Source organism: Entelurus aequoreus, linkage group LG08 (genome assembly GCF_033978785.1).
Source record: "Entelurus aequoreus isolate RoL-2023_Sb linkage group LG08, RoL_Eaeq_v1.1, whole genome shotgun sequence".
In the NCBI taxonomy this organism is placed as follows: Eukaryota; Metazoa; Chordata; class Actinopteri; order Syngnathiformes; family Syngnathidae; genus Entelurus; species Entelurus aequoreus.
Genome location: NC_084738.1, coordinates 40462064 through 40489811, shown reverse-complemented (window position 1 = coordinate 40489811; position 27748 = coordinate 40462064). Strand labels below are relative to the sequence as shown.

The window sequence follows — 27748 nt, the reverse complement described above, 5'->3', positions numbered from 1 at the left end:
ATATCAGGAATTAAAATATGGAACGGATTAACCAAAGAAATCAAACAAAGCACCAATATGATTTAGTTTAAGAGACTGTTCAAACTACGAGTGTTCACAAAGTACACAGAACAAAAATTATGATGAACCCTTTTTTTTCTTTTGAGATAAAGATTTATGTATTTAATATTTGTTTGCTTACTATGGTATATTATTTATTTATTATTTATTTGTTCACTGTTCTGCTACAGAGAACAAGGAAACAGGATAAAATTGCTATGGTATGAAAAGGGGCAGGATTAAATAAGCTCTGCTTCTTCCTACTCCTTTTCGGACATGCTGTAATGAAACAACTGGAATTGTGTGATGCTTTACATTGTATCGTATGCATGTTCGAAATAAACTGAAACTGAAATGAACTGAACTGAACCTGTCCCTGGTTCTCCAATGTAGGCTCAGCAGATGACCATGCAGGCGATGACTCTGTCCCAGCAGCAGAACCAGGAACAGCTGAGGTTGAGGGAACAGGAGAGAAAGCAGGAGAGAAAGCAGGAGCAGCAGCAGCGGTTGAGGGAGCAAACACCCACACCTTTGCCGCAGTCTTCACCTGCAGGCCAGCCTAATACACCTTTGCCAAAGGTCAATAGGCTAAGTAAAATAATTGTAGTATAAGATAGCGGTGCCGTTACTTACAGCAGAGGTCACAACCACAACAATGGCTAATTAGCATCTTTGTTGTGGCTCCCCTTGCGGGGCTCAACTTTTTTTTTTGGCAAACAAAAAATATAATATCTTTACTCCTAATTGAAAATATGAAAACATTGTGTACATGTTATATTATGTTTCCTCCTTCAACAGCCTCAAGAAGTAGATTCAAAGAATGCAGGTAACCGGCCCTCTTTCAGAGAAAGGCGTCAGTACTTCCAGAATATTGGTGAGTTGAATGCAATCAAATCACTGTGGATATAATGTAATGTAATGTAAAAATGCTGAATAAATGTTATCCATATAATTAAAGACAAATATTTGTGCTTTTGTTCATTATAGCTATTAAAATATCCTCTTTTTCTTATTACATGATCCTTCAGCCCAACATTTTTATTTTTTATGTTTTTTTGGGGGGCCTTAAAATACCGGCAGGTTCTGTGGGTGGCCTGCATCTCATTAATTAAACACCAACACTTGACCTAATCATAAATTTGTATGTAGAGTGAAACATGTGTAATAAATGACAAAATACAAAACTATAGCGTTAAGTATAACGATGGATTGATAAACATGCGCACAGGCTTCCAATGGGGGTCACCTCTCGTCAGAACATTAGCGAGAAATATTGGCACTCGACCAGAAAGTGTTTCCAGATTCTGTTTTAGCACAAAGGAGAGCTGTTAGTGTTGCTAGTGCGACTTTAAGGAGACAAGCAGAGCAGCGTGTTTTCCAGGCCTCCGAGGGTGTAAGAATAAGTTTGTGTCTTTAATACGAAAGCATTTTTTGACATTGAATCTATGTTACGGAAGTTTTTGTGTCTGAATTTGTTTATATCAAATTATGCTGATAATTTCATTAAAAAAAAATCTGTGTTTTAAAAATTGAGTGTATAACATTTCAGTGTAAAAAAAATTGAGTGTATATAAAAATTAAAAGTATAAAAATTTAGTGTAAAAAAGTGAGTGTATAATATTTCAGTGTAAACAAAATTCAGTGTATAAAAAAGAAAAGTAAAAAAATTCAGTGTAAAAAAATGAGTACGGAAAAATTCGGTGTCGAAAAATATGCTGCTTAAAAAGCAAGACTCCCTCACGGTAAATTAAGACTGAAGCAATCAATCCTGTCTCAGAACCAGCCAATGAGGTGTCAAGTTTGAAGTCACGTGACACGGGTCTTGCAAAACAGCATAAAAAAGGCAGTTAACTTGGCTACCTTGACATAATACAACATAAACACTTCTGACAACCAGGTGTTACGCCACACACACTAGCAACTAACCACCAGGTGTTACGCCACACACACGTCACAATTTATTGACTTACTGGATGTTTTCAAATAGAAATGATTCCAATGGTTAGAATCTGCACTTTTGTGTGTTCATGCTTCATGCAGACGAGGCACGGGACAGAGTGGGCGAGGCAGCAACATGCCTGAGAGCAAACAGGAGTACAGACGCGGGCAGATTTCTACAACAAAGTTCTACAGAACAGTGATATTATATCCGACTCCAATATGTTCAAGTTTTTTTTACCCTTTGCGTTTGTTTTACCGTGTTTGTTGCATTTTTGTTGTTCTTTCTCGATTATAAAAGAGGCCGATTAAGGAGGTGGTCTGGAAAGTAAAGGAGCAACGTTCATATGTTCTCAATATTTAGTGTTTTATTGTTTATACTTAATATTGTAAATCCCACATTCTATATTTTCATGTACATTCTAAGTGTTTTATTTAGTATAAAACTAAACAGACCATCTCAAAGATGGAATACATTTTCGTTTTTTTACTGAATTGTATGACGGACGGTCAGAATGTAAATAAAAATATAAAATGTGGTATTTACAATATTAACTATGAACAATAAAACACTAAATATTGAGAATATTGGAATGTTGCTCCTCTACTTCCCAGACCACCTCCTTGATCGACATCTTTTATAATCAAGCAAGAACAACAAAGATGCAACAAACGCGGCGAGACAAAACACAAAGGGTAAAAAACATTAAAATATTGTATATAATATCACTGTTCTGCAGAACTTTGCTGTACAAAATCTGACTCTGTCTGACACTCAGTCCAGTCTGCATGAAGCAAAGTGGAGATTCTAACTATTGGCATCATTTCTATAGTTTGAACATATCCAGCAGGCCTCATTGAAGTGTTAATTATGTCGTATTATGCCAAGGTAGCCCAGTTAACTGCCTTTTTTATGCCCATTTTAGCTCATGTGGCATTATTGAGAACACTGACAAAGTTAGCAATTGAATAACAGGCGAGTGACCATCCCAGTAAACAAGCGGCAAGACAATATAAACAAGTCATATTCATGGCAATTTTCCCTACACATCATTTGACATGTTTTTGCATGTTTCCTCCTGTCCTTGACACTCAGGGTCACAGCCGGTGAAGGAAGGGATGGTCAGTGACACAACGCTGTGTTGCGCTTTCAAAATCAAAGCACATTCAAATATTTTTCTTCTCTGGGGTATACTTTCTGGGTGGGACAAATGCGTCTGTCTCCGATATTGTCCACATCTGTCGCCATCTGATAACAGCAGTGTGGTCTTAAACGCAGTCAAGCGAATGGAATTCAATTAAAAAGAAGTGATCGGCTGCAGTCACCCGGGAAAAGTTTGTTAATGTGTATGTTATTGTTAATGTTTAAGTTCGGTGCAGTGATGGACTTTTGTGGCCATGCACAAGGCCTCTGGCATGTTTTATTTAGCCTGGTCACATACAATGCATTTGCATCTTTGCATGCAGGACCTACAGTATGCACAATCTTTTTAACTGTTGAACTTGTAATAAAAGTATAACAAGTAAAAGAGTACAAAAGTACAAATAAAGTAAATGTAATTGAATATAGATTTTTGAGTATCGGTTTCCTCTGCATCTCTGATATCGCAGCATTCAAGAATGTCAATGTTTTGTCCCAACTGTGGGGGAAAGCAGTTCAGTGTGTCCGCAGTGCTTTTCTGTTGCGACTTGTCGTCAACGATTGACAGTTCATCCTGCTTGGACATACACAGCTCAAACAAAGGAGAGCGGCCACATGTCTCAGCTCCCGCCATGCCAGCCTGAGCGTGCAACTCCGATTACGCTGATAGCTCAGGGAACGTTGAGACCAGCTCTGTTTTCTCACTCTTGTGTTGTTCCAACCCTTCACAATTGCCCAGACAAATTTATTATGACTATCAAAACATTTTTAATTCAAACTGTGTTCTGCCCAAGAGTCGACTTTTCTCTAAACAAGAAATATTGTCACATTTCAATCCCGCAAGACCTCGTTAAACCTCTAGTAATTATTTAATTCAAAATCACTAATGCTACAAATGTAGCACAGTTTGAAAGCTAACACTTAGTCCTTTCAATATTACAGTATTCTTCCTCTACCGCTAAACTTGCTGAACAAACAGCAGCTTCATTGACTTTTATCCAGTAACAAAGTTAGTGACATTTTCACATGGACAGTTATCATCGAAGGCTCCTCTTTACTTTTGTACTAAATACATTCATGTAGACTTTTACTTGCCCAGAAAAATCGTAAATAATAGGGATGTAACGATATTAAAATCCTCACAGTGCAACACATGGCACACTGACAAAGCTTAACCTATTGTTACTATAACAATCTACATGGTTAACTTAATTGGCTTCTCTTTCTTCCCCTCCATTTATCTGATTTCTTTTGTATTTCAAGTTACCATTACATATATGTATTTTTGCATTTGAACAATTGTATTGTTGATTATAGAGGTAATTATAGTTATTATTCATGATCAATAGTGCTATTTCTATTGGTATTTCTATTGCTCTATTTGTAGTGTAATAATGTTCATTGTCATTTCTGTGTTATTTATTTCACTAACTGATTCTTTGCTATCACTTTTACCATCATATTTGTACATATCATATTTGCTGATGTTGTTCTGTTGTTGTTGTTGTTGTCGTGTTTGCTGCTGTTGTTGTCTCTCTGTCTTATCCCTATTGTCCCCGCAATTTCCCCCTCTGTCTTCCTTTTTTTCTTCTTTCTATCCCCTCCTGCTGCGGCCCGGCCGCACCAAATGATAATATAAATCCATTTAATAAAGTCAAGTACAAATAAGGCAACAAGAGAAGTATCCTGCACTTCTCTTTTGTGAAGTAAATTTGTACAGCCGATATGGGCATCTACATCAACAATATGATTTGCCTGAGTAGCTGGACAGGACAAAAACAATTTAAAAAAATCAAATACTCCTCACAGTGTGATATTATCACGGTATTAAGGCCACAGTACGATTTTATTGTGGTATATGTAAAAAAACAACAAAACTTTCAACAAAAACTTAAAAATGCCATAGTGTGTATAACGAAGTGGCAGGGAAGTTTAGGATAAATACACTTATTGTAATTGAACCCAAACATAATGCTAGAATGTGCTCATCGTATTAATTACATCAAACAAGTATTTTTAAGTGCAAAGAATTGTGCGGGAACATCCACTGTCTCTCTTTCTGAGAAGCAGTGTCCTCGACAGTGGACATGTTTTCCATCAGTTTGGAAAATGCAGTTTCTCAGAAAAGTTAACTCACTTTTTGACTTAAAAAAAAGTTTTCAAATCAATTCAACACAACATAATAATGCAATTCCAATTCCAAAACCCAGCAACATTCAGAATAGCAATAAACAGAGCAATGGAGAGGACACACAAACATGACACAAAACAATCCAAAATCAGTCAGAGAAAAATTAATATTATCCCCAACAGTATCAATATTAATAACAATTTCAACATAGCAGTGATTAAAAATCCCTCATTGACATTATCATTACAGACATTTATAAAAAAATAAAACATTTTTAAAAAATAATTTAAATAAATGAACAATAGTATCACAGAAAAGAAGAAAAGTTAACTCGCTTTTTGACTTTTAATAACGTAAATACCTCACAACATTGACATTTAGCTTCGCTGGCTTCATCTTTTCTGGGTGATGGTAGCGTATCAAGTAGTTCAGTGTGGAGCAGTTGCTTTCTCTCTTGACTGAGTCTTCTTTGGCTTGGAACACTTTAGCCGAAGGTGGCGCTCTTTATACCTCCTCCAAAGAGGTTACGTTAGTTTACCTGTTTGTTAGCAACATACGGTAACTCCAAAAGTTATTTTGAAAAAAACTATTTATCTTATCTTCTACAAGGAGGAGGAACACACTTTACTTCCTGCTTCCTCTTTCTCTTTACTCTGCGCTCCTCCACGCCCCCACATTGGGGTCCCGCGCTGCGCAGATGCAGTTTGTCAGTCCCGCCAAAGCAAAAGAGCCAGAAAAAACTACACCCACCAAGTTTTGTTTGATACCGTCACGCTTCACGGCATTATTGATGAGATTGTGAAACCACAATATCGCGGTATCTACAATATCGTTACATCCCTAATAATATATTAAATGTGTTTTTAGCAAACCTCACAAGGCATGCTTAATCAGTTTGTGACACCCGTTGGGAAAGGTTTTGGGCACCTACGCTTAATTAACCCAAAAAGATTTAAAAGAGATTTTAGGATACAAGAGAACTTTTATCCATACTCTATAAGATGGTATTGAAATACTTGGGCTGTGACTGTAAAGTGTTTCAGGGCTCTTGAAAGGTGGTACATACTGTAAATTAAATTCATTATTGTTATTATTCAAGTATGTTTCCAAACTGACTTATCACTCTCGACTTCAAGGTGGCTCTAAAACCCAGGCACCAGAAGGCCCCTCATCCACACCAGTCCAACAGCAAAACAGCATCCAATCACCGCGTCCACCCCCTCCTCCCACTGCACCTAAACCCAAAAGTAAGAACAAAATTCAAAGCAAGTTATTTGGTTATGTTGTTGTTTTTTTGGAAAATGCTTAACAACAAGTTACGTGGAAGAGCATCACATGTTTACATTTGCACCATTCATCATATCTGAAAAGTAGTAGGAATATGCAGATCTTGTCAGTCTTTCTCTTAAGCAGAAAGAAAGACGGACACGTTTTGTTGGTTACTAATAAAACTATGCTATTGATTGTATATAGTGAGAGACTGAACAGGTTAGAGGTTTCATGCAGGTTTCATTTTCTGTTAACAGCTTTAGTGAAGGACCCTCCCTACACTGCTGTCAGCAAAACAAAAATCCCGACCACAAATACGGAGCCTGAACCCACTTCTAACATTCGGGAAATCATCAAACAGTTCAACAGCCGACCTCAACCAGAACCCAAAAACTTTGAGCCTGTCAGGTCAGGACAACCTTTTTGTATATGTGTCCTATTACATGTACCGCCACAACCACTTCAGTAAAACCATAATGCCATTTAGAATAGAATAGAATGCCTTTTATTGTCACGATACACAGGTACAATTTCCGGGAAGTCTCATTTTGATTCCATGTCATTCAAGAAGTCATAGAAATGTTTCTCTTGATTTTGTAAGTGGACTTCCTTACAAAAGACTTAACAGTATTAACAGAGAGGGACATAATTTACAAAATCTAAAAGTAATAATAGTAAATAAAGTTTGTACATTTCCATTTCATTGAGTAAAATAAGTATTTAAACCCAATACAAAACTGACTAAGTACTTGAAGGAGAAAGCATTGCTCATCAGAGTTGCACGCCTTTAAAGCAGAATGTTTCTGCCTCTGTGTTTGACAGTCGGGATAGTACTGTTAGGCTCATGTTCACCATTTTTCTGCCTTCAATCAGGTTGAAACTCCATATCGGTATCATGTGACCACATTATATTTTCCCACGGGTTGTAAGAGTCATTCAGGTGTTGATTGTTAAGCTTCAGGCAAGACTGTGCATCTTCTTCTTGCACACACACACAACAGGATCTCAATATATTTTAGCAAAATGCTTTTCTTGCTGATTGTAACATCATTTAGCCTGCTCAGTGGCCTTGTGGTTAGAGTGTCTGCCCTGAGATCGGTAGGTCGTGAGTTCAAACCCCGTCCGAGTCGTAGACTATAAAATAAATGGGACCCATTGCATCAAGGGTTGGAATTGGGGGTTAAATCACCAAAATTATTCCTGAGCGCGGCCATCGCTGCTGCTCACTGCTCCCCTCACCTCCCAGGGGGTGGAACAAGGGGATGGGTCAAATGCAGAGAGTAGTTTCACCACACGTAGTGTGTGTGTGATTATCAGTGGTACTTTAACTTTAATTTACCAGTTTCTTAATTGTAATATTTGACTAGTCCCTCCTGCACTTTTCTTACACTCATACCAACCCTACCAGAAGAAATCTTGCTTGGAGTTCCTGAGCAAGGGTTCTTGACTCTTATCTCATGTCTTCCATTTGTCATTTATTGCACTAAAAGTGGTCTTTTTCACTCTAGAATTCTTGCAATGGTCTTGTAGCCCATTCCAGTCTTGAGCAGGACTACGATTTTGTTCCGGAGTTATTTCGACAGCTCTTTGGTCTTTCGCATGGTGGTGGAGTGGTTTGGATGGAAGAGACAATTTTTGTGACGGATACCTTTTATCCACATAATGAGTTTAGATTAGAAATAATTTCCGAAAGGGACATGACTAATTTGTGTGCTTAATGGATATATCACCTCTCTGCTGGGTTTGAGAATGATTACTTATTTCACTCAATTAAATGTACATTTATAACTTTTATTTGAGTTTTTTCATGTTTTGTTTTATATTGTCTCTTTGTTACAATAAACCTATCATACAAATGGACATCCCATATCTTTGTAAGGGTAAAGCTACAAAATTGGCAGGGCGTCAAATACTTAATTTTTCCTCATGTGATTGATGATTTTTTTGAAGCTAAGATACATTTAAGTAATGGTTAAAACTCATCACTGCCACAAAAACGAAAAATCAAAAGTGGTCATAAAAAGTCCATATTTCGTTTTTAATTATTTACTCTACAGAGCTCCATCAAGGCACTTTGTTAAGAAGGTGGATCCCAAAGAGGAAGCGCTTGCCAAACTCAGACAGAAAGCCCCAGTGCCTCAACAAAAGGTGACAAACTCCTAATTGTGATAGAAAAGTACACTTACTGAATGTCCACTCTTCACTTCTTGCAGAAACAGTGGGTGACCACCCCAGCAGCCAAACAGCAGTCTCCAATAAGCACTCCATCCCCACAGTCCTCTCCTCCGTCCACTGGAAGCCGTCGTGTCATTTCCAGCAACATGAGGCAGAAACAACGCTCACTAGAAGATCTATTTGGCTCTCAGCGCGCTCCAAACATTGTACCTTCTCCGCCGGACTGTCCCTCACGCTCAACGACCTTCCCTCACGACATCCCTGAACCACCAACCATGGCTGCCCCATCTCTCAGTGAGTTTACCATCGACTTTTTGTCAGACAGCATGTTGATTGACTTCTATTATTCTTCAAAAGAATGAATGAATAATTGACATGTATTAGTGTTCACCAAAGGAGAAGCCAGTCTGCAGGATCTGTGCTCAAACATAAACTTAATAAATAATAAGCATACGTTTTTCCAACTGTAATCTCATGACTTTTTAAAAGACATTATGCAATATTTCACACCTGCATGATGCTCATTCATCCTAGGTAAGATGCTAGATGACAAGATGTCCCACTCTGAACTTCACCGTTATTCTCCTGGTGTTTATTTGTCTTTCTGCAATATGCCTGGAAAACTCTTCCTGCGCAAAGAGGTAAACTACATACACAACCACTCAAGTCAACACATGATATACGGTGGCGAAACTATGTTTTTGTTCCCCTGCCAATTTTTTTAATTATCCCCTTACGAAGACATGAACAGTGCAGAATTTTGGGGGTGGTTTATTTTTACAAAAAGACAATTTAGAATAAATTGAATTAAATATAGGTTGTAAATTAAAGTATTTGCTCCCCCACCAACCAACAAGCATTCTATTTGAGTCCTTGAAACACGCAGTTTAGTCCTATCCCTTTAGGAAAGTACCCTAATTATAGACTTAGACTTCCTTTTATTGTCATTCAAATTTGAACTTTACAGTACAGATAAGAACGTAATTTTGTTGCATTAGCTTGTTGTAATGCAGGATAAAAGAGCAATAAGGTGCAGATATCAATAGATTACTGTACAGATAAATATATTGCACTTTTGCATATGCATCCACGTTTATGGATGTATGTTGTATTGTTTTTATATTCCAGCGAGTTAGTCTGTATTTGGGGGGAATTGAGGGGATTATTATGATGCTTTCAAGGGTCTTATGGCCTGAGGGAAGAAGCTGTTACAGAACCTGGAGGTTCTGCTATGGAGGCTGCGGAACCTCTTTCTAGAGTGTAGCAGTGAAAACAGTCCTTGTTGGGGGTGGGAGGAGTCTCTACTGATTTTCTGAACCCTGGTCAGGCAGCGGCTTTTTGCGATTTCCCGGATAGGAGGAAGAGGAGTCCTGATGATCTTTTCCGCCGTCCTCACCACTCTATGCAGAGACTTCCAGTCTAAGGCACTGATGTGGCTAAAAGACAGAATAAGTCTCTTCCATTCAGACCTCTCTACCACCTTGGGAAAAACCAAACAGCTGACGATGGACCTCATTGGCAAGATTGTACATTTGCACAAGAGTAGAATGGGATACAGGACCATCAACAAGAAACCTTCCATTTAAGAAAACCTTAAATGGAAGAAATACAAGATAACAGTTCAATTGTCCACGCTCTGGATCGGTTGTGTGGCGGACCTGAGATATACTGTACCTCAAAATTCAACAGCGAAAGGGCTTATTTTTCAACAATACTATATTTGATGCATATTTATTTTTTTTAATAGCAGACGGGATGTGCCAAACGCACTCGCATTAACTTCTGATTTAAAGAGACACGTAAATTTGGGCACGAGTACGAGACCACTACACAAACAATGTGGCTGTTTCAAAAGCCTCTTGACAAGTGGATGACCTTACAAACATGTGTGTTACGGCTGGCGGTATGCCGGATGTTGCACCCTAAAGCAGACACGGAGATGACGTGCAAAAATAAAGATATAATGAGGAAAAAAAGGTGGCGTACAGGGAATTAAATAATCACTAGCAAATAAAACAAAGTGCAACAGAAAACAGTTTACAAAAACTTCCAAGGTGCAGCGTAAGGGCAGAGGCAAAGAAACGAAGAAGAGGCAAGCTCAACGGTGTGGCTCAGATGGTCTAGTACAGGGGTGGGCAATTAATTTTTACCGGGGGCCGCATGAGCTACCCGAGCACTGCTGGAGGGCCACATCGACAATATTTCAATTAAATTTTGCTCAATATTATTTTTGATATATACCGTAAGATAAATAATAATAATAATAATAATAATAATAGTAATACTTCAACATAGTGTGTGTAACAGCATTCCATGACTAATATATATAAATTAACATTAATAATAAATGACAGTAAAATAAGCACACGTATGACTGAGGAGTCATAGTGTAACTTTGTGTGGTGTTTGAGTTGTCCGACTTTTTGTGTGGCCTTAAACGCACCAGTGGTTTAGTGCTATGCGTGTTGGTGACAGATGACAAGTTGGTTTTGGCCTGGTTTGTACGGCAGAAAATGACTAGTTTTTCGAGATAGAATTGTTTTAATCATGTTTTTGGTGTGGTTATGTCCGAATATAAACAGTTTTGTTCAATAAAGTGATCAATATAATTCCTGTCCTCGAAGCATCTCGATAGACGTTACAATAATTGAACGGTGTTCAATTGAACGGTGTTGACGAACACCATTAGGGCCGCTTGTTGTCACTGTCACTCAAAGTTGCATTGCAAAATTCCATAGAATAAATATGTTTATTTTGTTTAGAATTCAGATGGGATTTGATTTGGTGCGCGGCATATACTTGCTGCGCGCAGCGGACGCTTGAGCAGTGCGCAATTGCGCAGGCACGCACCTTAGAGGGGACGTTGCTTTGCAGTTCATGTCTTGTTGAAAACACGGCATTCCTCATCAACTTTTCTCTTTTTGGCGTCTCGGGTGTAAACCGTGCATCACTTGTCGCTGCATGTGCACCTTCACTCGCAGGTTACACACGGACACACGCCCATAAATAATACTTTTCAAAATAAAAGCAGCACAGTTGTATTGCGCGCAGGACATAGATGTTTTTTCAACTTTATTTTGTAATTGCAGTTGTTCACATTCACTCACAATCACGCATACGTCCACACGGAAGTAATACAAATAACGATTTTCAAAACAAAAGCAGCACCGTTGTATTGCACACTCGACATAGATACTTTTTAAAATTTATTTTGTAATTTATAATTGGCCTCACGCGGGCCGGACAGGGATGCACAAAGGGCCGGATGCGGCCCGCGGGCCGCAGAATGCCCAGGTCTGGTCTAGTAGCTGTCCAGAAAGTATCACATCTGGCTTTCGTCATCCGAGTCCTTGCACAAGACACTTACTCAGCCTTGCTCCCAGTGCTAATCACACACATGTGAATGAATGTTGAGTGGTGGTCGGAGAAGCCGTAGACGCAAATTGGCAGACACTTTTTCGTCAGTCTACCCCAGAGCAGCTGTGGTTACAATTGTTACCACCACCAAAATGTGAATATGGAGTGATTATATAATGTGTGTCTCTTTGAGACACTAGAAAAAGCGCTATATACATGTATTCCATTATGTGACACGTGTACCTCTCTTTCTGAAGTCAAAAATGGTGTTAAAGGTAAAATCGAAGGATGCATAATATACATTTATTTTAAGCCAATACCGATATTCCACTTTCTCAAGACCAATAACCGATTCATTGTTTTTAATTTAGATTTAACTGTTTGTACACACCTAGAGGTAACTCACGACTCATACAATGGTGTACCTATAGATTTCTTCTAATCAAATATATCATTACTGCAGCTATAAAAATCGGTAGTAAAGCTTATGTCCTTATTTTCATCTATCAATGTCTATCTATTGCTGGCAAACATACTGCACATTAAAAAAATAGGTGTGGCTCAGAAGTACAAATCGTGACTACGGGGTGTTTGCTGGCTGATGGGAACCAGTGTCTTTACTCTTTCGTGATGGCGTGGAGCTGGTCGTCCAGAATCATCATTTCCATGCCAAATCAATTAGGTTCCCAAGCAGTCCCTGATGGGCTTTTTGTATGTTTTGGGTGCAGCAACTGTCCCAGGCCTTTCTTTGCTGCTGGTATTGGGCAGAGTCTTTGGCGGTGCAGGCATCTTCATCGTTTTTTGAGGCACCGTCGTGGCAACGTTGACCTTTCGGGTAGCTAGTGAGGTTTGACGTGTTGAAGCCACGTGTTTTTTTTCCTCTTCTTGGAGTGGTTGCAGGGCATTTGGTATGTGTGGCACACGGTATGTCTTCCTTCAGTAAAGAAGTCCTACATAATCGATGCCATGTTTGTGTACACTGAGTTCAGGGGAAGTTAACGATCGGCTACTAGTTCAGCATAATTCACCTATAGTACAGTATAGGTAATCTCACTTCATTAGTGTTTTTTTTTTTATGTTATAAAGTTTATCAGTGTGATGTCATAATTTCTAATTGTCAGCCTATCAAGTTTTATCCTCCAAAGAACGCAAGGACAACTCAATTTAAGCTCCAACACAAACTTTTATTTTTCTTTTAGTTGATAGGTCAAGTTGTAAACCTTTAAAGACAGAGAGAAAAAAGTTAAGATATTAAACATTAAGTCTATTAACCATCTAACCAGTCAAAGTTTATTCCTTTATCCCTTGATCACAAGTGCCTCAAAGGGCTTCACAAACCACAACAACGTTCTCTGATCTGAACTCACATCCGGTCAAGGATAAACTCCAATCACTTGAGCATTTTGAATGGAATGGAATGTCAAAGTGTCCACATTTTCAGTCTTGTAAATTTAATGAAGAAGAAACACCTTTCAGTTAAGTTTTAACATTTAACAGAATTTTAACATGTTTTAACTCTGTATTCTATACTTTGTTTGTCAAACTCAAAAAAGGAAATAGCTTAATTCAAACTAATTGACCACAAAATCTATTAAATAAATGCTGCAACGCAGTCATTGACAAATCACAAAGCATTTAAACATAAACTTGACCATATTAAGCAACATTTTAATCAGCACGAAAGCAACGAAAACATTTCACCGACCATTTGCATCTTTGGACTGAAGTCATGAGTAGATTTGGAGCTTCTTTCCTTTGAAGTTTCTTTTTTCGACTGACTGGGCTATCCCCCAGTCCTTCCCAGGTGCTCTACATCAGTGATGGTGACTGATTAGGTGACAAGCACCTGTTTGCTGCTACTGCAGATGCATTCTGGGAAATGTAGCATACAAACCCAAATACTGAGATTCAGCTCAACACAACCAAATAATTATCAAGGGCTCAGCTGACTGGTGGTGACTGGCTTGAGATTGAAGGCATTGAACATGTTTGGTGTATTTTACTTAATTTAACCTTTTTTTAACTAGGAAAAAATAAATCATGTTGATATTAAAAACCCATTGTTCAAGAGAGTCCTGGCCAAGAGGCAGCAAAGTTTCACACAAAGTTACAGCAATACAGTGACATGAAGAAGCACAGGTTAATTAAAACAAGTTGATTTAAAAGCATTTAAGAATGAAAACTTAAGTCAATTTCCAGTCTTTTTGCAGCATATTCCAAGTAAAATTAGTTGAGTAGACGAAGGCTTTTTGGAATACTGTGACAGTCACGGTCAGCCAGACAGGATGGATGGAGAGATGCAGATGAATCAGCGGAACAATTGCCTCCTGGGAAGGAAAACATCTTAAAGAGAGACATTCCTGTGGTGTTGTGGGCTTTCTCAATCCATGGGAGATGGGAGGACCATGAAGAAGGGTGTCAATGCAAACAGGGAGAAGAATGGCCTCCAAGACCTGGTTGGTTTGCTCTATCTGGTCATTGGTCTGAGGATAATGACCTGAGGATAGGCTGACCAACGCACTCAGCAACTTGCAAAAAGCCCCCTAGACTTCAGAGATAAACTACAGACGCATGTCAGAGACTAAATCCAAGGTTATGCCATGATGTTAAAAAAACTAGCTCACCAAAAGCTAGCCTGTATAAAAGGATGATGGAAGTCTGGGCAGGGCAACGTAGTGGACCATTTTGGAGAAACAGTTGACCACAGTTAAGACCATAATGTTACCCTGGGAAGTAAGAAGGCCAGTGACTTAAGTCCACTGCAATGTGAGACCATGGTCATGGTAATCAATGCACAAGAAGAAGGGTAAGTCCTTATCCTTCTTTTTTGATTTTCGACAAAGGGAAAAACGGTGCCGATAGGAGAAAGTAACAGATAGTAAAAAATGCAGTCTTTAAGTTCCTGTTGTTCAGGACCACAAATGTTATTGGCATTGGGCAGAGCAGCACTAGGAAGTAATTTAATTTAATGGCATTGTCGTACAGGACCCCTAAATTCTACCTTGTTACATTTCCACTCTTGTGTCAAACTTCAACCATCTACCCTGTGTTGCCCTTCTACTGCCTCCCAGACTTGACGCTAAGGACCTCTCCACAGAAAATACACACAGCTTCTACATAGCACGCAGCAAACTCGCAGCACAGCCGCAACGCAAATGCCCCCGCTGAAATTTAGGAGTAAGACTATACATCATGCATCAGTTCAGCAAATTTTTATATTAGTCACCTTTTTACAAAGTAAAAACAAATATTTTGGGATGCAAATAAGCGTCCGCTAGCCTCATTCAATAGGTTGCCCAAACAGACAAGATTTATAGCACCTCCATAGGCTTCCTTTCCTTAAATGGCTGAGGTGGAGGCACACTGGATTATTTTGTGGCCAATCCTTCTAGGAATAAAAATTATAAATTTAAAAAAGGTGAAAATGTGAAAAGCTGGTCCAGACACTAGTTTTTCAGGACCTGTTTCAATACTGCTTTCCTGGTATTAGGACTTGTACCAAAATATATATATACAGTAGACACTTTTCGATACTTTGATACTTTTCAAAATAAAGGTGACAACCAAAAATGTCACTATGGGCTTCATTTTAACAGAAATCTTATGATACATTAAATATACGTTTCTTATTGCACTCAAAAAACAGTTTGAGAAAGATTGTAGTTCAAATTAAAATGATTTTCTCATTGCACTGAAAGAACCAGTTACAATTTTATATATTACATATAGTCTGCCATAATCTAAGATTAGGTTAGAATAAAATAGAAAACTTTTATGACATTGTATGAAATGCTTCAAGATTTATGGTTGCCAATTGTGATCTCTGATTTAGGACAAATACAAGCATTAGTAAATACTAAAAACAATAATATGGTTAAAACTACACAGCATGTACAAGTATAGTTATTCTCTTTGAAATGTGTTCTTTGTCAATACTTTTGGGTGTTTGAAACGGGTTGAGTGGATTTGCATCATTTCTAATTCAGGGACACAACTAGTTACTTTTTAAGGGGTATACAAATTAAGCGCCACATATACTACATATCCAGGTTTTGCGCCACATGTAAAATTGCTTGGGTGTTCATACACATCCAGTCATAATATAAAATGAGGTTTAGCAATGAGCTAAACACTACTCAGTATTTCTTTTATATATTGCACTAACTGTTTTTCTACTGTGTTTAGGTGTTTTACCCAGAAGACGCATTCAACCGACCATATGTCCTCAATCTTTTATGTGAACAGGTAAGCACAGACGACTCGGTTGACCTTGGATTTGTGCTACAATTGTAATCCAATTTTCTCTTGTAACAGTAGACTTGTTCCTAATTTGGTATGATGCTTTTTATAGATCATGAGGGACACTTATTCTGACAGCTGTGTGAAGATAAGCAGAGAGGAAAGAAGGAAGATGAAGGATTTGCTCGGTAAGGATTGTGAGGGCCATGACTACTATAGATTAAATCAAATGTCAAAGTATCAATCCAAAATCTTAACACAATCTTGAAACTATTTGAACACATTAGAAGTCACAGAACTTCAAATGTCTTAAAATGGTCTTTACTGAGGGTTGACTTGAGCACATTAAGTCAGTTGTCATGTGACTTGTCATGTAATTATCCCAGAATACAAAATGGCTTCCCCAAAATGGTAGCGTTGCAGGTAAACATATGCGAAGGAGTGGGTTCATTTCCAGAAATCCTTAAAGATAATTTTAAAGCCATTCAACAAGTAGAATCCTGAATTAGGGTGTCAATTAGTTGGGGCAATCAGTGACTGCGGATTTTCATTGTCGAATTTGATTTGTTAAATTTTGAGGCAAAATGAGAACACAGCTAATGGGGATTCCCACAAATAAACAGAGCGCATTTGAGACTTTTCCGCCTCAAAAAAGGCTAAAACACAAAGATCAACAAATAAACATGATTGGGTAGTTTGGTAAGGGCCTCCGATCGTGGCCAGGGTTGTGCCAAATGTTGTTTGCCCAACAAAGAGGGGTGGTGCTGCACTTTTGTCTTTCAAACTCTCTGCTGTATTAATAAAAAAGAAAATGTGGATTGTTACAATCAGGCTTTGATGATCAAAGATGTTTGGTTATGTAACATGTGACATTTGTACCTCTATAAATGCTTTTACTATTCTGTAAATTGTGTTGTATTACATGTTGCCAAGTTAATAGCCGCTTTGCTTCTGGCAGAGGGCCAACAGTAAAACAGTCATATATACATATATGTCGGTAGAAGTGTACACAATAATGAACAAGCCACAGTGAAGACAGTCATCAAGTTGAGAACATATGGCGCAACTGTGACTTAATCAAGAACTGGACGCCCCTCCAAAATTGATAAGACAAAAAGAAAGCTTCTCATGAAGGGACATACAGGATTCTTAACCAGAGTATACCTTTTCTGACACATCATTTATTGTCATTTTTGTTATTTTTCTTCTCAACAGCTAATTTTAATGTGGGAACTGTGAGCACCATCCAGGACGACAGCTTAAAGAAAAGGATTGTCATTGCTGCTCGGGACAACTGGGAAAACTACTTTTCACGATTATTTCCTATACAGGTAAAGATGGAACATTTGCACGGAAGAAAGGTTAGCACAATGCATAGTAAATATACTGCTTTCCAAAACCTAATTAGAAATGTAGTCCTTCCCTGGAACCAAATGTCAAAAAAACATAATGTATTGCTATAATATCTTATCTTCATTTCTAATACAACAAACCCCGGGGGTTTTGGACAGTCACAATACTAAGAAGTGGACCAGTAAAGTAAAGGAAAAAATACAAGTGTATTCAAAAGGAACATATAGAACTTAATATTTTCCATTCTTTTACTTTTTCTTTAAACTTCAGGATTGTTATTAATACTCTATATTGCATTGCAGTCAGACGATGATGACACTCAGATTTTGGGTGTGTGCCATCGTGGCATTCGGTTAATGAAAATGGTGGCAGCGTCAGGCATTGACCCAAAACACCTTCGCCTGCTGAGAAGCTACAGGTAAGATTTAGCAGACACAGTAACAGTATATAACAGTTAATCTTATCAACCCTTGAGAGGCTTGCTATAAATAATATTTTTGTCTGCACGCACAAGGTCTACATGGACGATATTTGAGGAGACTGATGCTTATTGTCGATGTGAAAATGTACATTTGCTAATTGATAAGAGTAGAGGAATGATACTTGTACAGTTTGGGTGGGGATTTGTTCATCACAAAGCCGACACACACAGGCATATCTGCACCCTCAAAGTTTTGCAGAGCTGCTGTCGGTTGAACTATGTGGCACCAACCAAGTCCAACTGGAGTTGAAGAATGAAAACCTACAGCTACATTCTACCAAGGCTCCGCAAATCACTGCCACAGTCCAACTCTTCCTCAAACAGCTCATTGAGGTACCAAGCCCTTGTCTTCTTTGTAGAATCATATTGACTTCATACTATCCCAAATACATATTTATTTAGACTGCTGATGGATGTTTTATAACTCTCATAATATAACACTTTTTGTTCCTTAGAACTCTGACCACGTGGTTGCCCTGAAGAGCTTTGTCACAGATGACAAGAGTCTACTCAGCTTTAGCAAAGGAGATATAATCAAGCTCCTACCAATGGAGGCACTCCAGACAGGTAAGCAATGCCAATAGCAGACAAAAGAACTGCTTTCTTATTTGGTGTACTTCTATTCTTACACTTAAAGCCTGATCTACTTCAGGTTTGCATATTTTAAAACATGTGCAAAATAGAGAGCGCAATTGTTTTAGCATGTCTGTCATCATGGATATGCAGATATGCTAATTAGCACAAAAATATGCAAAGCCACGTCGATAACAAGAAAAAAGTACAAAGTAAAACGACCAAAAACATCAGACAGAGTTGTGGAAAAATCTAGCACAAATATACAGCACAGAGTGGCAAAAAAACTAAATAGCATGTACTTTGAGTGGGCATGTTGCCTGTGATCTACTAAGACTGCGTGTGCAGTTGAAAAATTACCGTCTTATTCAAATGAGGATTTTTGCATGCATACATGGACTTGGAGACCATCATTTTCTACACATTCATGTTATCATGCTCCTACCTGTGTGCGATGGGTTGAACCAGCAGCACACATCTATAATCTGTAACACTTTTCTGAACCGTAATCCAGACAACAGAAACATTTGCAGACTGACACTTATTCTGTGTGCGAGGCTGTGGATCGCATCACCAGAGCATTTGTGTGTCTGCAATGACTCAAACGCAAGAAAATGTGCAATGAAATTTGTCCATCCATCCATCCATTTTCTACCGCTTGTATTTTTTAAAAATGTTTTCACTTGGTAGATCCTATGTGATGGGAATAAAAATGTAACAAAGTACAATATTTATTTAAGTACAAGTAAAATTAGACATTTTAAAAACTACTGAGTACAAAACAAATTGACCTAATTACAGTAACGTAAGAAAACGTAATTTCTTATTTCCACTTTTGGTAATTGCCACCTGGTTCCACATACCTTGCCCTAGTCACCAGACCAAACTGCCTAAAACAAATAGCATAGACAGTAAACACCAAAAAGGAACTGACACAAGTAGGAGCATGTTGGAATGCAGACCAAGACACCTGACCCACAATGGCAGGAACCAAACCACTGAAATAGAGAAGGGACATCACAAGGCAATTCAGGGTGCCTATTTGAAATAAACTCAACAATTTCCTTTAAAATTTGCAGGTTGGTATTTTGGTACTTTGGGAGGAAGGTCTGGTCTTTTTCCAGCTGATCGAACACAGCCATCAGCCGCATTGGACTACCATCATCACAAACTTGATCGAAGAGATGATAGGCGGAAAAGTATGAGAGTTGCAAGACCTGACACTCTGCCAAAAGAAGCTACTCTAGTTCCCATCAGCAAGGAAGCAGACCACAGTTACTTGGCATGGCCCACGAGAGAAGATTCATTCCAGAGATCGGTACGGACCTCCATCCAAGAGACGCCTCAAGACTTACAAATGTTAGCAATGGCTGAGTTTGCCAGGAAATACTTTAGGTAAGATTTTTGTTTATTTGTTTTGACTCAAATATTGGATCTGATATTTGGTTATCATTGCATGTTCATTAAAGAACGGAAAATGAAGGCTTAAATCCAAGTGGCAAACTTTTTTTGGAAGCTGTTCAATTCACAAAGGTAAGACAAAGCCAACACATCCGTCCTCTTTTCGCGTTCATTATTCTGCAATTGAACAAATGCATCTGGCCATTCCTTTTTAGGCGCCGATTTCGAAGTCTCTCATTCTTTACAACGACCCTGATGTCAACCAGTTATCTGTTCAGTGCTTTACGGGTAAGAAACGTCAAGCTATTACGAATAAAACATGTTTTAGTTTTTCTAATATTGCACACTCCCTTAAAGCTATCATGCAGTTTATGGGCGATACAGCAATGAAGAAGCAAACCTCGCAAGCAGACTGTTTGCATCATATCTTACTGGTCCGTGTCCCTCATTTCCTTTAATTGGAGAAAATAATGATAATCTAATTCTTAAAAACTGTGTTCAGCTTGGGAAGGAAAAAGAGCAGCTCAGGGATGAAGTCTACTGCCAGGTCATCAAGCAAACAACCAACAACCCAAATAGGTAAGTGTACTTCATGTTTTTAAAATTTGAAATAGACAAATCGAAATGTTTTTATTCTACAGTCTCATATTCAAAGATGGATTGCATCGTTATCTGCAAACAAGTAAAAAAAAAAAGATTAATTAAATTATTCTTCCATTAACAGACCTTGTTGAGGCTGTTCCTTACTTTCGAATAATTGTTGCAAAATGTTGCAAAAGGCAGGGCGTCAAGAAAAAGCGGAAACGTCTGCAATTAATCCTTTTATGCTTGCTGGACTTAGGTTTTATGAGGTACATAAATCTTTGGTGGGAAAGCAAGCATACCATTCCCAAACTTTCCAGCTTATAAATGGGCACCATGCTTGACCATAGTATGAAGCACTCAATCAACTCTTACAGGCTTAAGGTGTCAAGTGTGCCCAAGCAGGCTACAAATTGCCTCAAGTGATTGATATGCAAGATGAGAATAATAATTGACCAATGGTCGAGCGAAGCATTAGATTTCTGATATGAACCAAGTGTTAGGTTCTTAAAGAGATATAATTCATATGCAGAAAAAGTCTATCCAAATTGTATCTTAAATAGGAGACAGTCATGTTTAATGACATACACAGAGTTGGCAAAAAAAAAATTATTTAAGTAACGTCTTGCTTACCAAAAACATAATGGTCAATACAAAAAAATTGCAAACACTCTCAGAAGAACAACTGAAAACAACAGTGCAGAGATGTTAAAAATTAGCCAAGCCAAAGAAGCAGCTGGAGCAGAGCAACAAGATAACGAGGAAAAAAGAATAGACTGCACAAAAACGGCAACTACAAAAACATGAATAGAAATACTAAAATGGGATTAAAAATATTGGAGGTAGGAGGGGCCAGTAATGCTGTAGTCTCGCAAGAGCGTATGTGACACGGGAAAAAAACAGTCAAGTGGATCACAAGGCTATCAAACAATTCTGATTCATTCAGACATCCGCCAAAATTAAACCAAGGCAAAAATAAGCAAACAACATATTTAAATATCCAAATCTGGAAGCACTCAAAGACTATATTGAAGAGTGCTTTGATCGTCTCGTCATGGGAAAGCCCTCGAGGACGCCAACATCAAATAGGAGCCGCCCGGAAGACTCACCTGGCAAAGTGTCACAGCCGCTGATATCTTGGATTTCATCGACAAGAGGCTGATTTTCTTGGATGGCCGCCTCGCACTTGTCGAGGTACTCCACAAGGAGTTCCAAGCCATCCGAGAGAGTTTGGACTTCGGACAACAACAGGTTGTCTCTCTCGCCCAAGAGAACGCTGCTCTTCGTGAGTCCGTGAAATCGCTCACCGACGGAGTGGCACAACTCACCCGAGAAAACAAGATCACGAAGAAGAAAGGACAGAGGTAGATCCCGGGGAAACCGTGAAGTCCTTCATGGAACACCAGCTCAAGCTTCCAGCAGACACCATCAGGAACATCACCTTCCACCGCATCCACCGGCTTGGAGCCAAAAAGCCAGAGAGTAGAGGCCGAGACCTATCGTGGCACAATTTAAACACTTCAAGCAGAAGGAACAGTCGCAGAGCTGAAGGGATCCAACTTCAGCATAAACGACCAGTACCCCAAGTAGATTCTCAACAGACGGCGCCATCTGTTCCCGCTTCATAAGAAGTTTATCGCCGAAGGATGCCGAACTGTCATCGCGGTGGATAAACTTTTTATCAGCGGTCAACTTTACCGCGATCCTGAAGCCACGCCGTGGCTGTATTATTAACATCTGAAGCACGGTAAATGTTGTAATTTTTTTCTTTCATTATGCTTCATTACATCTTTCTTTTTTACTTTTTTCTCTCTCTCACAATACGCCTGTAAACACGTAAACACCAACCAAACTCTCTCTTTCTGAGAATCATTAGCTATGTTTGTTTTTTATTCTCGTTTTCCTTTTTATCTCACTTATTTCACTACTTGTCGAATCCTTTTTTCTTTTCTATTTATTTTATGTTTCTGGAATCACAGTTGAGAATGGTTCTTGGGACAGTGGAACAGATACAAGTCTGGCATGTCCACTTATTCAGGGTCCTCTGCCGATTTAGCTCCGATCTTGTTTCTGGTTCACACTTCACATGGACACCTTGGGAGCAGGAGCTGCAGATTAGAGGAGAACGAGATAAGGTAGGTCAGTTTCGCTTTTCAAGTCAGGCAGTTTTTGTTGATGGGGGAAGCTAGAGGAAAAATGGGTAGTCAACTGATGGGACTGGGTAGTGGGAGATTGGTCTTGAGGTGCATTGACTGGAGTAGGGTGGCAAGTGGACATGTCCAGTTGGTGATCGTAATATAGCGGGAAAACACCAGTGCACGAGCGGTGTGTAGTATTTTGGCAGGGGATGCAGAATGTGCAGAAGATGGGAGTAAAATCACAGCAAATTGTCTTGGAACACCCGGCACAGGTGGGTGCAGGGTTCCATTCGACATCGCCCGCCTGGAGGAAGAGGTATCGGAGATGCAGGGCGGGCTGTACAGCTCCGACTAGTCAAAATGGGGCAGGAGGGGGGCGCCTCCCAAGGCGCGAGTCGGGGTGGATTGCGGGTCCTCTGGTGAAGACCCCAAACATTAATATAAATCCATTTAATAAAGTCAAATACAAATAAGGCAACAAGAGAAGTATCCCATACTTCTGTTTTGTAACGTACATATGTACGACAAATTTGGGCATCTACATCAACAATCTGTTTTGGCTGAGTAGCTGGACAGGACACACACACAAAAAAAAGATACTGGAAATTGCTTTTGAAAGAAGACATTACTTTTAAAAGAGGAAGAGGAAGAATCTGAAAAAATGGTAGATAACAAATACAAAAGAAAAAACAAAGTATTTGTTGTAAAATAAAAAAGTGCCAAACTAACAACTAACATCAGAACACCTCATTCATCATTTTTAAAATGAAAATACAGTAAAAAAAAAAAAAAAAAAAAATCTGTCAATCACACTGAAAGAGGTTTTGAGTCCAAAATTGCTTGAACATGTTTATGTGCATTATCTCCACAGAGGCAGCTGCCATTTAGGCTGGCGTCTACTCACCCTCGTTACTGGCTTCTTCCCCTGTTCTGGAACTCTCCAGCCCTACGTCTCGTGCCACTTACAGGACATCAACAAAGACCATGAACACCCTTTCCAAGGTAGAAGCTGACGAACTTCACTGTTTTTTTTTTTATGATTTCACATGCCGTATAAAAATACAAACAGAATCTAATGTGTTGTTTTGTTTGCATCTCCTTTTATGAATATGCTTTCAGAGCTGGTGTCTGTTTGCCAGGACAACCTTCAACGTTCTCTCACTTTTGGTGGCCGCCGTAACATCCCCTCACGTATTGAGCTGAAGGCCATCCTGGCAAGTCAACCTATAGATTAATACATGTTTTAGCACAAAGAGTTGGGCACCTTTCATATTTGAATGGACACAGTATCAATACTGGTACACAACCGTACCAATTTACGCTAATTATGTGTGTTTATATGGTAATAAATTAATTAATTAGCTAATTTGTGAAACAAATAATATAATATTTTTTTGTATTTAACATTTAACACTGAGCTGATAATGATAACTGTGCTGTCCAGTTGTTAAATCTTGTTTTCTTACACTTGTCAGTCTCATTTGCAAGTGAAGTGAAGTAAATTATATTTTTATAGCGCTTTTCTCTAGTGACTCAAAGCGCTTTACATAGTGAAACCAATTATTTAAGATACATTTAGGCCAGTGTGTGTGGCACTGGGAGCAGGTAGGTAAAGTGTCTTGCCCGAGGACACAACAGCATTGAGTAGAATGGCGGAAACGGGGCTTTTATGCATGCAAGTATGCATTCATTTCAATTTGTCCCAGGTAGTTTGCTGTAGTAAGGACATCGACATATGCCATTAAGGCCCTGTCCACATGAACACGGATATTTTCAAAAACACCTCTCAATATTAACTATATTAACTAATATTAATCGAAGGAGCCATAACTGAATTAATGAGCCATTCACATTTTCACTGGACAGTCCTCTGTGAACTTGTACTTGCATGGCTTAATCTTTGAGACAAAGCATATGCTACTGGCAGGATTAAGCAGGTAGACCTGTGATATTACATGAAACGAAAACACATTCACTGGCTGTCATGTACATTTTGCCCAATCAGATGGCAGAAAAGCTGGCACTAACTGACTCTGTTCATCAATATAGTGTACATGTACAGTGAGGTGTACATTATCTCTACAATCAGCGCACACTTATACGGAGCCCAGGAAACACTTTGGATATTTTTTTTTTTAGTTTCCCAGGTGGATTTTAAAGGCCTACTGAAACCCACTACTACCGACCACGCAGTCTGATAGTTTATATATCAATGATGAAATCTTAACATTGCAACACATGCCAATACGGCCGGGTTAACTTATAAAGTGCAATTTAAAATTCCCTGCGAAACTTCCGGTTGAAAACGTCTATGTATGATGACGTATGCACGTGATGTCAATGGTTGAAACGGAAGTATTCGGACCCCATTGGATCCAATACAAAAAGCTCTGATTTCATCGCAAAATTCCACAGTATTCTGGACATCTGCGTTGGTGAATCTTTTGCAATTTGTTTAATGAACAATGAAGACTGCAAAGAAGAAAGCTGTAGGTGGGATCGGTGTATTAGCGGCGGACTACAGCAACACAACCAGGAGGACTTTGAGATGGATAGCAGACGCGCTATCCGATGCTAGCCGCCGACCGCATCTATGATCGGGTGAAGTCCTTCGTCGCTCCGTCGATCGCTGGAACGCAGGTGACCACGGGTGTTGATGAGCAGATGAGGGCTGGCGTAGGTGGAGCGCTAATGTTTTTATCATAGCTCTAACGAGGTCCCGTAGCTAAGTTAGCTTCAATGGCGTCATTAACCGTGTAGTTACATGTCCATGGTTTAATAGTATTGTTGATTTTCTGTCTATCCTTCCAGTCAGGGGTTTATTTATTTTGTTTCTATCTGCATTTAAGCCCGATGCTATCACGTTAGCTCCGTGAGGTCCCGTAGCTAAGTTAGCTTCAATGGGGTCGTTAGCAACAGCATTGTTAAGCTTCGCCAGGCTGGAAAGCATTAACCGTGTAGTTACATGTCCATGGTTTAATAGTATTGTTGATTTTCTGTCTATCCTTCCAGTCAGGGGTTTATTTATTTTGTTTCTATCTGCATTTAAACCCGATGCTATCACGTTAGCTCCGTAGCTAAAGAGCGTCGCCGATGTATTGTTGTGGAGATAAAAGTCACTGTGAATGTCCATTTCGCGTTCTCGACTCTCATTTTCAAGAGGATATAGTATCCGAGGTGGTTTAAAATACAAATCCGTGATCCACAATAGAAAAAGGAGAAAGTGTGGAATCCAATGAACCGTTGTACCTAAGTTACGGTCAGAGCGAAAAAAGATACGTCCTGCACTGCACTCTAGTCCTTCACTCTCACGTTCCTCATCCACAAATCTTTCATCCTCGCTCAAATTAATGGGGTAATCGTCGCTTTCTCGGCCTGAATCGCTCTCGCTGCATTGTAAACAATGGGGAAATGTGAGGAGCCCTTCAACCTGTGACGTCATGCTACTTCCGGTACAGGCAAGGCTTTTTTATCAGCGACCAAAACTTTATCGTCGATGTTCTCTACTAAATCCTTTCAGCAAAAATATGGCAATATCACGAAATGATCAAGTATGACACATAGAATGGATCTGCATTCCCCGTTTAATTTTAAAAAAATCATTTCAGTAGGCCTTTAAGGTAAAACATTTTTAAAGTATTCTTGTTCATGTGGACATGGCCTATGTTGAATGTACTGGTCTTGTTTTTTGTTGAGCTCTACAAAGTGTTGTAATTATTCCACATTAGCTGTTTGTTTTTTTTAACAACAGTTTGTATTTTTATTGCCAAATTGAGAGATGTTAAAATCGCCATGTAAAATCGCTAATGTTAAACAGCAGCATGTACTGTATATTCCATATCTAAAGTAAATCGATAACGCATTTTTAAAAGTGGAGCCTTACTTTTGAACGTTGTCTATCAGGCATGCTTGCTTTGTTGGAATGGGAGATTGCGACATTACTTAGAGGCAGTTTAAGTATACGCCTGTCTGCCCGACAAGTGCTTGAGCCGATGCCGAGTCTGCAACCAGACGTGGTGCCACATGCAACAGAAGTATTCAAATATGGTACCGTTTGATTGTACGTGAATCGGTACTCGGTACTACCAATGCAATACCCATCCGTAAGCTCTACAATTGCTTAAACTACAGAATTCTTGCATAATTGCGCCTGAGTTTTGAGGTATCTTTGTTTTCTGCAGGCGGGTAAAACTTCACAAATGACTTCTATCCATCTGCCAGGTGGGGCGGAATTCCCCATCAAAATACGTAACTTCAGTGTAAGTATTATTTTCAATCCACCAGTTTTAAGTGTAATTATGACAAAGTAAACATTGAAACTCATACATCAAAAATGTGCAGGTCAAGGTTTATTTACTTCCATCCATCCATCCATTTTCTACCGCTTGTCCCTTTTGGGGTTGCGGGGGGTGCTGGAGCCTATCTCAGCTGCATTCGGGCAGAAGGCGCGGTACACCCTGGACAAGTCGGCACCTCATCGCAGGGCCAACACAGATAGACAGCCAACATTCACACTCACATTCATTCACTAGGGCCAATGTTTTAGTGTTGCCAATCAACCTATCCCCAGGTGCATGTTTTTGGTTATACAGCACAATTTAAAAGAAGTGGATAAATGTTATTGGCAATGGTAGCATTTCCGTTTCATGGTAAAATCAGTTTGTAGTTGACCATTTTTGTACATTACACATATCTAGGTGTTAGCATACATGGCATGATATAAAGGCCAGCCATATTCTTAGATCATTCTGCAAAGTAATGTAACTTCAAGAGATTGTTCAACTATTAATCAAGTTTAGCAGCTAGTGTATATAAAACGTTATACAAACGTACATTCCTGTGGATATAGATTGTAAAGTAGACTGTGGATATAGATTGTACAGTAGACAATGACAGCCTAGTTCAGGGGTATATTCAACTAAAATGTAATT

The 27748-nt window shown here is 39.0% G+C and overlaps 1 protein-coding gene across 1 annotated transcript in view; it reads left to right on the top strand.

Annotated features, from left to right (window-relative positions):
- Window positions 1-27748, top strand: part of myo15b (myosin XVB) — a 178095-nt gene that overhangs the window by 138911 nt on the left and 11436 nt on the right. The window contains exons 39-59 of the mRNA XM_062057478.1: window positions 433-618; window positions 838-913; window positions 6386-6496; window positions 6776-6926; window positions 8576-8666; window positions 8732-8987; window positions 9228-9334; window positions 16236-16295; window positions 16402-16477; window positions 17505-17620; window positions 17945-18060; window positions 18315-18456; window positions 18579-18690; window positions 19776-20091; window positions 20166-20229; window positions 20313-20385; window positions 20455-20531; window positions 20600-20676; window positions 23689-23819; window positions 23937-24031; window positions 26999-27076. Coding sequence (XP_061913462.1) covers window positions 433-618; window positions 838-913; window positions 6386-6496; window positions 6776-6926; window positions 8576-8666; window positions 8732-8987; window positions 9228-9334; window positions 16236-16295; window positions 16402-16477; window positions 17505-17620; window positions 17945-18060; window positions 18315-18456; window positions 18579-18690; window positions 19776-20091; window positions 20166-20229; window positions 20313-20385; window positions 20455-20531; window positions 20600-20676; window positions 23689-23819; window positions 23937-24031; window positions 26999-27076 — 2511 coding nt within the window. The remainder of the gene's footprint in view (window positions 1-432; window positions 619-837; window positions 914-6385; window positions 6497-6775; window positions 6927-8575; window positions 8667-8731; window positions 8988-9227; window positions 9335-16235; window positions 16296-16401; window positions 16478-17504; window positions 17621-17944; window positions 18061-18314; window positions 18457-18578; window positions 18691-19775; window positions 20092-20165; window positions 20230-20312; window positions 20386-20454; window positions 20532-20599; window positions 20677-23688; window positions 23820-23936; window positions 24032-26998; window positions 27077-27748) is intronic.